This window comes from Oryzias melastigma, linkage group LG7 (genome assembly GCF_002922805.2).
Source record: "Oryzias melastigma strain HK-1 linkage group LG7, ASM292280v2, whole genome shotgun sequence".
NCBI lineage: Eukaryota > Metazoa > Chordata > Actinopteri > Beloniformes > Adrianichthyidae > Oryzias > Oryzias melastigma.
Genome location: NC_050518.1, coordinates 15,222,844 through 15,240,599, shown reverse-complemented (window position 1 = coordinate 15,240,599; position 17,756 = coordinate 15,222,844). Strand labels below are relative to the sequence as shown.

General features: G+C 38.1%; 1 protein-coding gene and 1 long non-coding RNA gene across 3 annotated transcripts in view; one reads left to right on the top strand and one right to left on the bottom strand.

Annotated features, from left to right (window-relative positions):
• The first annotated feature begins 1,682 nt into the window (after positions 1 to 1,682).
• The window catches only part of LOC112159376 (acid-sensing ion channel 1), a 71,618-nt gene continuing 55,544 nt past the window's right edge, over positions 1,683 to 17,756 (top strand). The window contains exons 1-2 of one of the 2 annotated variants that reach the window (XM_024293417.2): positions 1,683 to 2,659; positions 11,010 to 11,205. In XM_024293417.2, coding sequence (XP_024149185.1) covers positions 2,298 to 2,659; positions 11,010 to 11,205 — 558 coding nt within the window. In that variant the 5' untranslated portion in view covers positions 1,683 to 2,297. The remainder of the gene's footprint in view (positions 2,660 to 11,009; positions 11,206 to 17,756) is intronic. The other variant, XM_024293418.2, reaches the window with a different exon arrangement.
• LOC118598957 lies at positions 15,291 to 16,236 on the bottom strand. Its single transcript, XR_004948197.1, has 2 exons — positions 15,676 to 16,236; positions 15,291 to 15,567 (listed from the first exon to the last, which is right to left on the bottom strand). It is a non-coding gene; the product is annotated as an uncharacterized LOC118598957 (long non-coding RNA).

The window sequence follows — 17,756 nt, the reverse complement described above, 5'->3', positions numbered from 1 at the left end:
TTACTTTGTGGGAGGCGACTATTTTCATTTCAAAAGATCTGCTCCAATCTTAAAGCTCATTAAAATGTATTTTGGAGCAATTAATTCATTATAAACAAACCCAGACGTGTTATTTCCTGTACAGAGCTTTTTCAAAGCTCACCCGTTTTTCCCTCAAAGCATAAAAATAAACACAAAAAAAAATCCAAAGTTTTTGAATTTCCTATAAAGCTACAATCATTATAGTGAACTCATAAATAACAAGGCAGCATGTAGACAAAACATCACTTAACATATAAAGCAGACAATGGTGACATGTAGTTATATTCTTAATATAAGTTATGAACCATAAAGGAAATGTTAAGGTCGAGCCGGGGAGGGATTATACAAGTTTGCTTCCTCCCACTCCGTTTTAGGTATCTATCTTTTAATGTCTAGTCATAGTTTGACATTTTTTTAAACTTCTGTTAATTGATTGTTTTGCACATTAATTATTTTTTCTTGATTGCTTGAAATAAATCATTTCTAATCGAATCTAAATATTATGATGTGAAAATGGTTTGGGACATGAGGACAAACGTTTGAAATTTCACACACCTAGGGCCGGCCCTGGGCTTAGGAGATCTAGGCGGCCGCCTAGGGCACCATCTGCTTTAGGGGGCGCCAAATTGCTATTATTATTTTTTTTCTTACAGTTTAACACTCCACTCATTTTGTGTATTTTTTTAAAGTAATAATTAAATCCATGAAAAAAATACTATAGTGGCCAAACAGACGGCTGAGTCAGCCATGACATCACAGTCAGCATCTCCCTGCTAATGGCTGCCAAACCAAAACTGTATAAAGAAAACAAATAAACAAAGCCTTCAAACTAAGACTACCAAACTAAAATAACAAAACCCAGGAGTGTAAGACTGCTGAGACAAAGAGGGGAAAAAGAACAAAAAAATATAAGAGCATTTTTTTAAAGTGAGGATGAATTAATTAGCATTCATTAAATTTAGATTAGTTAAATGTATAAATTGATGTCTGAGGAGCTCATTGATGATAAACTATGTAGGTTTCTACATCCCTGTTGACCTGAAGACGTCTTGTTTGCTCAGTGCTACCTCCAGAAAACTTTGGTAAAATGTTTGATATTTTGTTTAAGTTAAAAGCACATATTGTCTTATGCTGCACATTGGTTAACAACTGCCCAGAGCTGCACTGAGATGATCCTGTTTGGCACAGATTATCTTTATTTTGAAAATAAGTTATTTGAGCTTCTGCCAAATGTAAAAAAAGTTGAAAAAAAATCAAATTTTGAGAGATGTTAGGTTATTTATATATTTTTGCTTTTGTTTATGCCAAAAAATAGACATAATTCACATTTATTATTCAAAATAAAAGTCCACAAGACGCTCTTTCAAGGTTTTGATCAGTAGAAAACAAGCCCAAATGGCTCTTTTGTTGTTAAAGGTTGCAGACCCTTGACTTAAACTGAGTGTTGTATAAGTATATAAATAGGTCCATTAATATTGTTAAACCCCTAATTTTTTAATAAACTGAAGTTGCATTTAGTTCAAGTACATTAAAATGACAGAAATAGAATAAATAGGTGCATATTTTATTAAATTAATTTCTTTTAAGCTAGAATGTATGTATTTGTAGTACACTAATCTCATAAGTACCACTTTTCCATCCTTGGACCCTCCTCCCTCATCCCAGCGCGCGCTCGTGGAGCCCTCGTATAAAAGCAGCAGCTCTCAGGTGATCCGCGGTGGAGCGTCCGTGCGCCCTCCTCATCCTCCGTCGCTGCTGTTGCTGCTGTTGCTCCCAGCCTGACAGGAGCGGAGGAAAAACCTCACGACTCAGCACCCCCACCCCTCCTCCTCTCTGTGTAACCTGTAAACCTGCGGGCTGACAGACAGGGCCACGCTCGGCGCTGCAGAGCAACTCCGCTGCGCTCCGGTGTCAGCCGGGATCTTCTCTTGCTCTGCGGAATTCAGACTTCTTTCTCACCGATCCGGGAGCCGATGAGCCACTTTCTGCAGCCGTGTGTGTGCTCCTCTGCGCCCCGCTGAGAGAACTGCAGATCTTCCGTGCGCAGCTGTGGTGCTGATGCTGATGCTGATGCACGCATCTTGATGGAAACAAATCTTCCTCCTGCTCCTCTAAAGAGTCTGGCTTTCTTCTCCATGTGAGTGATGGCGACACAACCGAACCAAAAGTCCGCGACTCCTTCTCCCGGGTGGGCTGTGCCACAGACGCACGCGCTCCTGCAGACCAGCTGAACTGCGGCGGCGCTCCGACACACTTTCTGCAACCTTTGTTCAGCCATGGACCTCAAAGTGGAGCCCGAGGAGATGGACTCGAACCGACCTCCGCCCATAGAAGTTTTCGCGCACAGCTCGACCCTGCACGGCATCGCGCACATCTTCACGTACGAGCGCGTGTGCATCAAGCGCTGCCTGTGGCTCCTGCTGTTCCTCTGCTCCCTGACGCTCCTGCTGTACGTCTGCGTGGACCGGATCCACTATTACCTGGAGTACCCGCACGTCACCAGGCTGGACGAGGTCGCGACCCCGATCATGACGTTCCCCGCCATCACCTTCTGCAACCTGAACGCGTTCCGCTTCAGCCGGGTCACGCGCAATGACCTGTACCACGCCGGGGAGCTGCTGGCCCTGCTCAACCACAGGTGGGCCAAACTAACCCCTCTGACCCTGACCCGAGAGAGAAGAAACTTGTTGCTTAAATGTTAATTTTTAACTGTTAAGAGAGAAAAAACAAAGCAAAAACTTCAAGTTCTGCATTTAAACTTGTTTTGTTCAGTTTTTCTTGACTTATATTATCTTAAAACACTGATTTAAAAGGGTCTTTCTTCAATCCAGTTCTTGAGTTATTCATATTTTTGGAGCAATTCTATTTTTGGAGTTATATTGGTTTTGTTTTAGTCCAACTTATGTTTTTTTTTAATTTATTTTTTCCTGAGCTAAAATAAAAAGTCCTTTCTTGGACCTCGAAGTTGGAATTTTTAGTGTGTAAAGCAGCTCTTACTCACTTTTTTTGTTCGTAATAAGGTACTCAAAAATATCAACACATTAATGGTAAGAGCGGATAATTGCACAAAACGTCCAACATGAAGAAGTGTTGTATTGACCCCTGAAATTAAAGTGATTTTTCTAAATTGCATTATTTTGAAATCTCAATTGGTAGATTTTCTGTTACAAAAGTGCAACTTTCACTCAAAATAGACAAAAAAAGAAAGAAATGAAATGCATGAATGAGATGCTTCTGGTTGGTGGAAAAAAATGTGACAGAATTTTTATTTTTTTTCCCATTTGAGTAAAATAAGGCAATCTAGGTAAAAGTGTGGCTATAAATGTTTAAATTTATCTCTGGCCCCTCCAATATCCATGTATTACATGAGTTTATCACCAAGTGTTAGTATTTACACTTTAATCTTTTAGACACGTTTTCAGCTGCTTCCTTAAATTACTGGGAGGACATATAAACACTTTTTCTGTTTAAAAAAGGTGGATTTATTTGAGCACAGTATAACTATTTAAAGGATAAGTGAGTTTGGAGATAATTCAACTCTGATCCATATGCATGGACAGCAGGTTTCATTGAACAAACCTGTTATTTTCCTCACTTCAGATGGATATCAGTTTGATTTTTACACAACGTTTAGTGAGACAGCTTTTAATAACAGTGCAGGACATCGGTATTACATTTGGTTCATTGATGTTGTTGATGGCAAATAAAGAGGAAAGTGAAACTAAAGAAACAACGGGACGAGAAGGCAAATTAAGAGTAAGGAAAATTGAGGTAAGGGTCTAATTATGACTTTATTTACCTCATTTTATTGCAGTTTTTTTTAAGGTATTGTGTTGTTGAAGTTCTGAAACTTCACCAGCAATCAGTGTTCATTTGCTGATAAGTTCTCAAAATTAATTTATAACTGACGAATTTTTACTGCCGCAGTAGATTTTAGTTTATTGTTCGTGTTAATGTGACTCTCAGTGAAAAGAGCAAAACAAAGAGATGTGAAATAAGGATTAAGTCAGACTTTGATTGTATTTTTTTTATTTTATTTCAAGCTTTAAATGTAAATATTGCAATTAAAAATCTACACAGGAGAGATATATAAAATCAGTTTAAGAAATAAAGTTATACACTGATTAGAATATATAAAGAAAAAGGACCAAAGATGTTAGAAGATGATGTATTTACTCATTATAATAAATAGATATTATCACAGTACTGCACACAATACACACATATGTTCCACATTTGATTCATTAAATTTAATAATTACCAATTAATGTCAAGTAGAGTTTGATTTGTTGCTGTAAATGCAGTGGGAAATTGTTTATTTTATAAATAAAGACAATCTGGAGTGCTTATTGTATATCCTCAAGCGACATTCTTCTATTATTAATTTGAATCAAATTTCATGTAACATACAGTATACTGAAACTCATTAATTATCATCTAAATAACGTTACTAATTATTACTACACATTGTTGATCAAGTACAGAAACTCAAAACCCTAAAATCAGAAAACATTTTCAGAACACTTCAGTAAACACTGTGCATGTCACACAACAATTATGATGAAAGTACATGATCTCAAAATACAATACTGACCCTAAAATAGAGATAAATAAGCAGAATGATGGTTGTGACAGTGAGGAATTAAACAAAAGTGTTGACTTTTTGCTGTTAATTTAGTGTGCCAAAAAAACAGGAACAAGGGCTCCCCTAGCTGTTAACACCGCCACCCAGTTACAAATGAAAGCAGGAAATCCATGTAGGATGTTCTCCTCCCTCCCTCAGAGTCACTGGTTTAGGAAATCGCCTGTGGTTTGTTGAAGCTGCACACATGTTTAAAGATCCGTCTTCGCTGCAAGTGTCAGCTTGTAGACGGCTCACCCAGCTGCATAAACAACCTCATATTATATCATATTTCTGGTTTGTTCCTAAAGAACGCTGTTTTGTGTTTGCCTAAGGATCTCACTGCAACTTTTTGCACAAAGGATGCAGATTTTTCTCAAGTGAGGTTGATATTTTTAACACAACTCCCTTAAGCTCTCGTTCTGATCATCTTTTGATCAATGTTAAAACTGTTTTAGTTGTGATGAATAAAATCAAAAGACGTGCATCGTTTTCTAGAAATAGTTTCTGCAGTTCGAAATTTGCCTCTGAGTTGTTACAACATAACTAAAAAAAACTCAGAAATGCAGTTTTAAGCCTCTCTTTCTTCGCTTATACTTTCGATTATTAGAAAAATACTACAAGAACATTTTAAAAATAAAAAAAATACAGTTTTCATACAATCTAATTAAATAATACAATAAAAATTGATTAAAGGTCATTAAAATGTAACCAAATGTGCACTAATTGAAGCAAGAACACAGAAAATCTGAAAACAGAATGTGACAACAACTAAGAAAACAACAATAAATCAAACAAACTATGACTAAAGAGCAAATTCCTCACTAGTTTTAGGCTCGAGGGGCTTCCTGCAGATCTCAGTACTTAGCCTGAGAACCACACGAGGATCTGACAAGTATTTGGGTCCCACAGCATTTAGTGATTTACAAACTAGCAGCAGCTTTGAAATCGATTCTGTTTTACAGGTGGCCGGTGTAATAACCTGAGAACAGGAGAGTTGTGATGAGTTCCTCTGGTTCTTGTTAAAACTCTGGCAGCAGCAATGAGCTTTTTCTAACTGTGCGTTCTGGAAAGGGTAAACACAAGACGTTTGTGCAGATTTCTTGATTAAAAAATGCATCAAAAGAGCCAGTTTTACTTAAAGTTCCACTCCAGTTGTATTTGGGTCTATTATAGTATAATTCCCAGTGGATTCTTTATGCATTTTTTTTTAGCTACAATAAAAAAAAAAAAATAAAAAAAAATCTGTTTTTTTAAGATATATCTGCAGAACAGAAGGAGTTTAGTAGAAATTTGCCTCTGAGTTGTTGGTGCAGAAGAAACTACACACTGATATTTTTGGTCTACACCAGAGGTCTGCAGCCTATGACTCAAGAGTCACATGTGGCTCTTTTATCTCTCCATGGTGGCTCTCTGGCTGAAGAAAAATAAAATAATAGTAATGTTCAAAAAATTTAGAGTTTAGCTTCTATTTTAGCAGTATGCTAACATTTTTGCTAGTTTCTTGTCTACTGGGCTTTCAGGCTAATTTAGAGTTTAGCTATTTTGGAGTTCAGCTAATAATTAAGCAATAAACTAGCTTTTTTGGCTAATTTGAGTTTGTTATGCTAATTTGGAGTTTAGCTTTCAATTTAGCAACATGCTAACATTTTTGGCTGATTAATTTGCTGAGGAATTTTATGCTAATTTGGAGTTCAGCTAGTAAGCAACGAGCTAGCATTTTCGCTAATTTAGCCTTTACTAAAAGTAAAAGGTGAAAACGTAAAAAAAAAAGTCACATTTTAAAAAACAAATGAATTCTAACCCAAATTTCCTAAAGGCTAAAGTAAGTTCATGCGGCTCCTTCTAGGTTTTGATCGGTAGAAAACAAACCCAAATGGCTCTTTTACTGTTAAAGGTTGCGACCTCTGGTCTACACTCTCTCCTGCTAGCTTACAGCTCCTCACAACCCAAGCTAAAGCAAGACAAACAAAACAAAAAACGGAATGCAACATCGGAGCTACCTGGTTGTACAGAATTGAGTCAGATACCATCTCAGATAAGGAAAATGAGGACGTTGATGGATCTATTAGTCTGGAAGTTGATGCATGAGAATTGGAAAAGAGCAGGGAGATTGTATGAAAACTGTGAGCTCTTTCAACCTGCAGGTTTTTATCTGCTCCTGAACCATCACCATTAAAATAAATAAATAAATGCTCAGGTACACAGTTTTAAGGTTAAATCATTTATATATGTCCTCCATCTTGAAAAAAATGCAACAAAAACATGTTAAAACCATAATTCTCATTGAAGTTTGTCTTAAAAAAAACAGATTAGTAAAGATTTTTTTATTTTTCACATTTGTATTTTGTTTTTTCAAGTCAATTATGACCATAAAAGAAAGATTTTATCTATATTGAATTTTAAACTATATATATATATATATATATATATATATATATATATATATTTAATTTTGCTTATGGACTCAATGAGGTGTCATTGTTGTGTTTAGTTTTTTCTATCTCAGATGCAAAACCTACAAAAATCCATTCATGTTTTTCATCTTAGATGAGGTTAGTTATTTCCACAGATTAGCATGGATTTGGTTTGGAAAGTCCGACATCCTTTTACCCTCAAGCAAATGGAAATGAAGGGATACTTCTGGGTTTTGGAGAGATTTAATAACTAAATGTCTTTAAAAACGCATTTAAAGTCACCCAGCCTGGATTTAATAAAGCAAGCTCCTGAAGCTCATTCTTATTCATAAAATCCATGAAAACAGACGAGGTGTTTTGATAGTATTTTTCACCAAGGATCAATAAAAGGCCAGACTTGCATAAGGGTACATTCATATGAGGAATTTTCAGAAAGCTTTTTATTTGAGGTGGTGTTAAAAAAAAGAAAAAAAAAAAGCTAGTAGCAATCTGCTCTTTGGTGAGTCCATTAAAATGGTGACATTTTTAATAATAGCGTGGTGTGAGATCACAGTGAGGGGAGACAGCAGGAGCATTTACAGCTATTCTGCCCTCTTTTTAGCGCGGCGCGGCACGGCCAGACTTCAGAGAGCTCTGTGAAACCAAAGCAAATTTCCCAGAGTCACCGATAATGCCGGGTGTAAAGCCGGTTCAGTTACCCGCCAACCTTTATTCTAAAAGCTTCTTAACCCTTTAACTGCCTACTCAACCGAATGGTTGGAAACATATTTTTGAAACCACTGATTGGCTGTATTACTCATCCAATATAATAAGAAGTAGAAAAATGTGTTTTTATTGATATTTATTGTTGCTTGGGTTCTTAAAATGATATAAAACAACAGATGCATTCAGAAATGTCTTAAAACAAGTTATCTGTCATACGTATTCAGAACCTATTTATTGCATTACCACAATTTTGTTCAAATAGTATTTAATATTTGCAAGAAAAACTCACATTATCAAAAATAAAAGGTGAAAAATCAATTATATAATTGAAAAAAAAAACATTTTTTAACAAATGTTTTGAGACAAAAGATCAAATAAAAGGTCTAAAATGGTAGAATATTATACTTTGAATCCACATTTATGACACTTGACAGAAATAATCTCAAGACTGAGAGCTAAAGTTCAGCAGTGGGTTCTAGTCCAAAGGTGAGGAAACGTTTTGGCTCTTGGGCCACTAAAAGTTCTAAAATTTGATGCAAGGATGTTACCAGCAAATGCTTGGAATTTTTTTGTAGTCCCACCCCACAAGAGAGAAAAGAAATATTGAAATCTGGACAGAAAACAGGCTTTAATTTTGTCAGAATTCAATATATAATTTTTTTAAACTGACAATTTAATAAATTTGATCTTAAAACTGTGATTTTTGTTCTCATTTTAGTGTAAATTGCGCTGATGGGTTGATCTCCCCCAGGAAAAACATAAACTTAAAGAAAAGCTCCGTTCATGTGGTTTTGGAACAGTTGGAAAAATTTGACTGTCTGACTCAAAAAACACACATGAACGTCAGAAAAACAACAAAATCTAATATAGAAAAACTTTCTGCATTTAAACAATGTTCATTGGGTAGATACTAGTGTTGGGGGGGGGGGAAATCAAATTTTAGACGCATCGATTAAGATCCATAAACGATTCAGTATCGCTTTATGAATTTTAAATAATCAATAATCGACTTCCTTTAAAGTGACAGGAAGATTCTTCCCTTTCACTATGAACTCCAAATTAGAATACAATTCCTTAGTAAATTAAATCAGCAAAAAGTGTTAGCATGTTGCTAAAAGAAAAGATAATCTAAATTAGCCTAAAAACCTAAGTAGATAACAAATTAGCCAAAAATGTTAGCATATATTGCTAAAATATTAGCTACACTCCAAATAAGCATAAACAAACTAATTAGAGGGCAAATTAACCTAAAAAAGGCTAGCTTGTTGCTTAATTACTAGCTATACTCCAAATTAGCCTAAAATTCACCAGTATACTAGTCAAAAATGTTAGCATGTTGCTAAAATAGAAGCTAGATTCTAAATTATAAAAAACAAACTTGAGTAGACAACAAATTAGCTGAAAACACCAGGATTTGGCTAAAATATTGGCTAAAATCCAAATTAGAATAAAATTCCTCAATAAACTAATTAGTGAAAAGTGTTAGCCTGTTGCTAAAATAGAAGCTAAACCCTAAATTAGCCTAAAACCCCCAGTAGACAACAAACTAGCTAAAAATGTTAGGATGTAGCTAAAATAGGACTCTAATTTTATTTGAAAATTACCATTATTTTATTTTTCTTCAGCCAGAGAGCCACTAAAGAGAGATAAAAGAGCCACATGTTGAAGACCTCTGGTCTAGTATCTCACAGTAAAGAGAAACATTTCTAAAATAAATGCAGATCTGGGATTCATTGATATTTGTTTCAAAATCTAATTGAAATGTGAGTTGCCTCAATATTACAAGGAAAATAAAACATTGATAAGGATTATCAATGTATGTATTTCCAGTTTGTTAGGCTATTAAACAGTTTAAGAGGCTGCACATGATCCAGTATTTGCACTAGTACTCTGTACACTCGACACATCCTGCCAGAAGATGGAACACTTAAGGACAAACATGAAGTCTTGACATGATCAGGGATTGAGGAAGTTGGATACTCTTTACGTTATCTGTGGCTAAACTCGGACGGCAATCGATACAGGTTTGGTGTCAGTAAATGTCCACAAATAATTCAAAAACATCACATTTCCACATTTTGATGGCAAAAGAAATCTATATCTTTTCCTAAACTCAAAGGGCCAGACTTCTTCATGTGTTCAGCTGCAGACCCTCATCTCTATCCCCTCACATCGTCACTGAGTCTGTGTTGCCATTATCATCTGGTCTGCAGCAGCATGCAAAACTAATGCGCGACACAGGCAGTTGACACGGTGCTTTACCAAGCATCAGTAATGTGTTTTTTGTTGTGGCACATCGCTGCAGCACATCATCCCTCATTATAGCCCATGTCACAGAAGTGTGTGTACATGCCCATTAAAATGCAGCCGTTTGTATGGGGCCATGCCTGAATGTTGACGGCCTCTGCAGCATCAGGATGTTTGGATATCTACCAATTAGCTTTGAGTGCCTTTCGCTGACAGCTCAATGATATAATTACACGACAGCGTAATAATATGACATGGATTTTTGATCATGGAAATTAAATAAGCTCACCATCTTTCTCTGCTTTTAACTCAAATAAAAAAAACAGCATTTATCATTTAACTGTTGCCTGGCAAATAAAAAAAGATACATCTTGGTGATGATGTGGAGGTTGCGTGCTCTTGTGGCGGTTCCTCCAGTTCAGACGTTCACACAAGTTTAGCGCTTCAAAAGATGTGCGAGTTGGTCTGTCTCTGTTACCCTGAGGATGCAGCTCACCCCTCACACGGCATAAACGGGCTCCTCGGTACTTGTTTTGTTCTGCTGTGGGCTGCTAACTCCATTGTTCAGCTGGCGCTTGTGATTTCCCTGCTGCTAAAAATTCCCTTTCGTTTTAATATTCCCCTTTCTTTAATAATTCATTGCGTCTTAGGTTTGAAGGTGTTATTCAGTTTAAGAACTCGCATGAAAATTTAAGCAGGCGTCTCGTGGCCAAAACAACAGTCAAACAGAAACGCTTCTTTCTTGAAGCCTGAAAAGTGGGACTTGAATTCAAAGCTCTAGCCTGGAGCTGCTGTTAAACCAGCCACTGTCCAGCAAGGTTTATGGGGTTGTGTCTGAGCTTTATTACATACAACACAATAAACTTCTGCACTTATTTCAGAGAAGCAACAAATGCTGTTATTGTCTGGCTTTTTTTCCCCCATTTGAAAAAAATGTTTTTACACACAATAAACTACCGTCGAAAGAAATTCCTCTAACCCCTCATTTCTTTTGTTAGATATGAAATAAGAGACGTGCACCTTGTGGAGGAGAGCGTTCTGGAGAGTCTGAAGGTCAAGGCGGACTTTCACAATTTTAAACCGCGGCCCTTCAACATGAGGGAATTCTACGACCGCACAGGTCACGACATTAGAGACATGCTGCTGTCCTGCCACTTCCACGGCACAGAGTGCAGACCAGGGGACTTCAAAGTGGTGAGTCTGATCTCCATCTATTCTCATAACTCCCTTTCCCACAGCCATACACACCCACAGTCACACTTTGAGACAATTTATAGTAATCAATCAACCTATGAAGCATGTTTTTGGACTGTGGGAGGTCTGTAGTGTCTGGAGAAATCCCACGCATGCATCGGAAGAGCTCTACATAGAAAGGTTTCAGCTGGGAATAAAACTGGGGTCTTCATGTTGTGAGTGCTAGCCGTGCAGCGCTAAATGGATGTATAAATCTGTCAAATCAACTCCTAAAACTTCATTCTAAAGTTCTTTTGAATCAACATATATAGTTATACCTGTTTTTCTTAGTTAGACTATGCTCACATATCCCAAAATGCCGCAGTGCAGCGATCTAAATGAAGGTTTTTCAGCGAATCCGGCAGGTGGCCACACAGCGGCATCTGTAATCGGGAGGTGACAGCTGCATTTTTATTGAAAGGTGTTAAGAAATAGTTACAATTTTCGACAAATGTTCTCTAAAGCTTGACATCAGTCAGTGGTCGGAGCGGTAAATGCAATTACAAAACTGGGCAACAGCTGGGCGCCATAGCCCGTTGGCAGCCTGTGTAAGTACCACAAGTCTGCGGCCTGCACGATCAGTACGGGGCTTGTGACTGGTGATGACGTCACACTACGGTAACACTACTTAGACAAACTACTTAGTGTTCGGACCTCCTCGGGCTGTAATTTATTCCTTTTGCATTGACAGCTCTCTTCAGTGTTTATGTCACTGGGCAGGAAGTGAACACTGCATATTCTAGCTGGGCTTCCTCCGGCCTGTGCGGCCAAGAAAAATGTTCAACACTGTATTGTGAAAATTAAGTGCGGATATTCACTTTCTTTTTAAAAAAATATGTGCAACCAACAACAAAATTTAGCCTTGAATGCACTTCAATAAGGAGAGAGCTCGAAAGTGAAATTGAAAATTTAAATTGTGAAGATATTTGTGAAACATTTAGCATGAAAATAAAGTATTTTGGAGGTTGGGCTCTGGGCTGGAGAAATGTTGCTTACTAACGAAGACTTTGGGCCAAGTAAAGAGACCCCCCAGTTCAAGGCAGAACCGCACAACTTTGGAGGAGAACAAGGCGGAGGAAGGCTGGAGGAACACTTGGACCAGGACATTTGACCAATGTCTGGAATGCGAAAAAAATCAACTTTACTGAATTTAAAGGCAGAATTTAATTGTGATTGGCTGTGAAGAAAGTGAGTACTTCAGTTATCGGCTCCCAGTGCATACCGACTAATGATGTGAAGAGTGACGATGAAAATCCTGCATGCCTGAGAGGAAGTCTATCTTCCTTATATGCCAAAACTTCACTTACAATACGTGTGGGAAATGCAGCAATGGGCATTTTACATGAGCTCAACATGAATTTCCATCAGTTTTTGTTCTGATCCCACGTAAATATGCGTGAATAACATCAGCCATGTTTTAGAACATTATTAAAATAAGATATTTAAACATCAACGACATACCAAACTAGCATGCTACTCGCTAGCACCCACTTTAGCACACATTTCCCAGCCTGATTTCTCTCTATTAAAACACGATTACTATCCTGCGATGATTCCTCTCGATCGAATTATTTTGTTGTTAAGGTTTTTGAAGTTGATTGGAAAACTTTCATCCCCTTTTGTGATTCTTTGGACCCCCTCTGTTCTTTAGTTGAGAAGTAATTCTGCACGTCTACATTCATGACCACGCCTACGGTTAAAAGAAAAGGCAGGCAGCGCTATGAAATCCTGAAGGTTCTGCTGATGCCTCCCCATCACACGGTGGCAGTTGTATTTGTTGTATTTAATGGGCGTCTGCCTGTCGGAGTCGAACGCTAAAATTCCCCATTGGAACAAGGACTTGTTCCTTGCTCTCTTTGCCATCAATGCATCGTCACTTTCCTTTCACAAAGCAGAAAATAATCCTTTTATGTCTGCATCTAAAGCCCGCATCAAGCTAACTGTTTAGTGTCCATTAAAGAACACAGCCTCGGCTCTGCGTTATAACTCACCCATTCACCAAACCCCCGTCTGAATACGACCGACTATCAAGGGGGCAAACTTGTTATTTGCTGTCATGGAGCCAGTTTGAGAGACAAGAAACCAGCAGACCGGAGATTCTGTTTGTGAGCATTAGTTCTGCTGCTAACGCTCACATCACAGATGGGACTAGGCGGCAGCTAAAGTCAGCACCTCAGCTGCCTGATTGATGTGTAGTCAGTGAAATGGAAGTGATATTATAATTCATTATTAATGTCCACCCACACAGATATTGCACCAGGCTAACTTTAGCCAACCATGCTCCGGTTTGACTTAACTAGGAGCTGCAGCCTTGACTCATAGAAGCACAAAAAAAACAAAGTTAGAAATTTGATTTGAAATTCATGCATGTATCAAAACAGTGCAGGAATTTTAATGAAGGGAGTTTTCAAAGTAAAAAGCTGCAGTTTTCACCTCTTAAGCTGAGAATACTTGATCTTTCATTGGGATAAGATTAGGTATTTTTTTAAACCAAGAATAACAATCCAAGTTATTTCTTACATATAGAGAAATTTAAATTCCCACAAGCCCACAGTGTTTTCAATTCAGATTTTTCCTTTTTATGTTGATTTCATTTATTGGTTTATTTCAAGCATTGGTTGTGGACAATACAACACAGATATATTTTAAAATGTGTTGATTAAAAAAGCAAACAAACAAAGAAAAATTATTGTAAATGTAAGAATAAAGAAATTATGTCTCATAATATGCAATATACATACTGTGTTGCCAGGCGTTTATCCTCAAAATTTGGCACAGACAGAATGAAGGTGATTATGGTGAAGGTTAATAGGTTCATTTTGCTGTAAATTTCGTGCAAAAATGTAGACAACACCACCAGACAAATATTTCAGGATTTACTGAAATTATGAGAACCTTGTTCTGATTAGCACTGACTGTGAACGTTTCTTTTCTCTTTGAATCATTATCAATCTCCATGTCAAAAATCCTTTTCACGGTACCTTTCTGTCCTTTGCTCAATGATCCACAATCAAACCAGTCCTCCAAATTTGTCACTCACTTTGTCCATCAGGAAATAGTCGTTCTCCCCCACCAAATAGTCTCCCCCCCTTTTCTCTACCAGGAAATAGTTTTCTCCATTTCACCACCAGGAAATAGTCTTCCCCCTTTCTACCCCAGGAAATAGTCTGCTCCCGTTCTCCTTCAGGAAATAGTTTTCTCTATTTCACCACCAGGAAATAGTCTTCCCCCTTTCTCCCCCAGGAAATAGTCTGCTTCCTTTCTTCTCCAGAAAATAGTCTGCTCCCTTCCTACACTAGGAAGTAGTCCACTCTCTTTCTCCTCCAGGAAATAGTCTGCTTCCTTTGTTTACCAGGAAATAGTCTGCTCCCTTTGTCTACCAGGAAATAGTCTTCTCCATTTCTGCACCAGGAAATAGTCAGCTCCCTTTCCCCTGCCGTCTTCTCATCTCCCATCTGCTTACTCCATTCTCAGATACATTCAGGATCCCTCGGAAAACATGTCGTGCAGATTCCTCACCAGAAGTTTCTTCTCAAAGTTTGAACACTAAACTGGTTGAGCGTTTTTTTTTCCATCGCTAAACTGGCTATAGTCTGCACGACTAAACATGAGCCGGGGGTGTGGGGGGATCACGAGGCTAGCTGATCACCTTTAGCTTCACTAAGAAAGTGTTTGTGTTAGCCTGGAGGCGGAGCAGACTCCTACTGGAGGGGGCTGTTCTCAACTTATGATGTAAGCATGTGAGGAACTTTCATAGGTATGGGAGGGGCTGCTGTCGAGCACGCAGGTTTTTAGAGGATTCCTCAGAAATGTGTAAACGGATCAAACTACTGGATTGGGGTTGTTTATAGTGAGGATTGAACATTATAGTACATTTAAAAGCTCAAAAAGTAGATTTTTCATGGTAGCATCAACTAAAGTTTGATTGTCTGAAAGCACATTTATATAACCCTTCTAAATCCATTCCAAACAGAATATAGAGAATAGCAACATTTATATAACATATATTTGGTGCTAACTGCACAAATTAGAAGAAGACAAACAAATAAATGATGGCATCTTATAATTTTTGAAGTTGAGGGTTGACTTCAAGTATTATTCAGGACGTTGATGATGTGAGTTCAGAAATAAATACAATTCCATGCAGATCCCTCAGAGCCTGCATTGTATTCTTTTCAAGTGTTCTCACTATGAATTACTCAAATGTAATGCAGTCATTATGTTGCAGATTTCCCCACTCGATTATTTATACTCACGAGCTCAGTTAATTATGGAAAGGAAAGACGCGTCTTCAGATCCTTCGCTGTCGACAGTTCATTTCCTCTGTTGGGTCCGTCGTTAGTGTATCGGCGGTGCCACATATCAGAGGAAAACATGTCTTCATTAAACCACAGCTGCTCCCCTTAAGGACACCGAAGTGGCATCACATACTCAGCTGAGTGGCAGCAGGCCTGTTGTTAGGAGAATTGTTTTCCACTGTGTTGGCTTCTCCACTGGCATCAGCACAGAGGTGCATCTGAGGTTTACAGCGATGCTCCACCGTTCTGTTATGCTCTGGGCTCAGCACACTGAAGGGCAATGAAGAGTTCACCCTCTGAAAATTCAGAATGGACTCATTTTGTAGTCAGTAAAATAGTTTCTTTTTTAATTTTAGTAGAAAAACATGTGATGAACATGGTGTTTTCTCTGAACGTTCAAGCCCACAATGAGCCGACCAAAGGGGAGCTGGAATGTTTTCTTGCCTGACTATAGCTGCTGCGTTTTCACCGCCTTCGGTCATAGTGATGTGTCACTGCTCGTCTGTATGAGCAGGTAAATGTTTTATTCCTACTGCAGGCCAACATTACTGCTACAAAATCATATTCAGCCTTCAAAGTCATATTTTCCTTTCTCTAATCCTCACTTCGGGGGTACAATAGTCGTCTGTTTGATAGAATATTTTGACTCCTGAATTTGACGCACGTGTCCTTGAGCGAGGCACTTAACCCCATGTTCCCCCTGCAATTCATTCATTAGAGGTAATATGCAGGGTTTTTAATGTGTTATGTCTCTGTTAGGACTGAAGAAAAAAGTTGAGAAATGCTGAATAAACTTTAAAATACAAAGATTTTCTAAAAGGAAACTGAAAAGTTATCTGAAAGAGCCAAAAACTATGAAAAATTACACTCAATTAAATGGATATAATTAATTTGTTATTCCTGACGGTGAGTGTGGAAGATATTTTTCATGTTTGCGTTTTGGCTTTTTCTGCATACTCGTCTGTTTTTCTTCACTTGTATTGTAAAGGACCTTAACCCTTTAACACTGTAATGGTTTCATTTTGCGGTGCAATTTGGTCACAAATGCAGACAACAACACCAGATGAACATTTCCGGATTCATTGAAATAATGACGTATAATCTCTGTACCAAAAATCTTCTTCGCTTTCATGTGGATCCATTTAACTTTCTGCCGTTGCTCAATATTCCACGTTTAAACTCTAAATTTGTCGCTCACATTTCCTCCAGGAAATAGTCTGCTCCCTTTCTTCTCCTGTGTTCCCAATATCCCCCATCCAATGCTACCGTATGAAGTTTAAACGCTAAAGAAGGAGCGTTTCTCGGCCAGCTGCACCAGTTCGCAACACAGACAGCTGCGCATGAGCCAGAAGGGGGGGGCGAGGTGTACTCGTGAAGCTAGCTGATCGCCACTAGCTCGAACTGCTAGCTTTGATTGTGCTAGCCTGGGGGAGGAGCAGACTCTTCCTGCGTTGTGACATCAGATCGTGAGAACCTGCTCGTTTTCATGGGTATGGGAGGGGCTCTGTTGAGAGCGCAGGTTTTTAAAAGATTACTCAGAAATGCGTGAATGTATCAAAATACCGCTTTGGGGTGAGGGATGAACAGTATAATACACTTAAAGGGTCAAAAAGTAGATTTGTCATGGTATGGCCCCTTTAAAATAAAAGAAGGAATATTGCCTTTTTTTAATCTAGTTTGTATGCTAATGACACTCTATACTCTTTAAATGTTGGACTGGATTCCTCATTGGAAACTATTTTGTTCAACTCCAGCAGATCTCAGTCAGACGTGCAACACTCGAGCAGAGCTGCTTGGCCGCGTTCAGAATAAAACCATGCGGTTTAATTTAGCCTCTGCCAAAACAGAAGACGAGTGTTTGGATACACAGAATATCCAGCTGCTCATTGTTCTTTCCTCGTCCCTGACTTGACTGAATTCAGCTTGATGGTATTTTTAGCAGATTTAATGTCATTATAATCTGGTGTAGTCAGTATCTTGTTATTTTGGCAAATTAGGGAACTGTTACGCACATGAAGACTTTATCTCAATTTGATGTGCCACGGTAAACAAATCACCATAATCCAATGCTATTAATGTGATTAAGTCTTCTTTAACTGTGTGTTTTAAATGAATTATTACATGTTTAATATTTTCCCGCTCCAGTCTGTTTACTCATGTTGTCTTTATGTCTGGCTAATGAGGGCTTTATTGTAAGGGATAATACCAGACGAG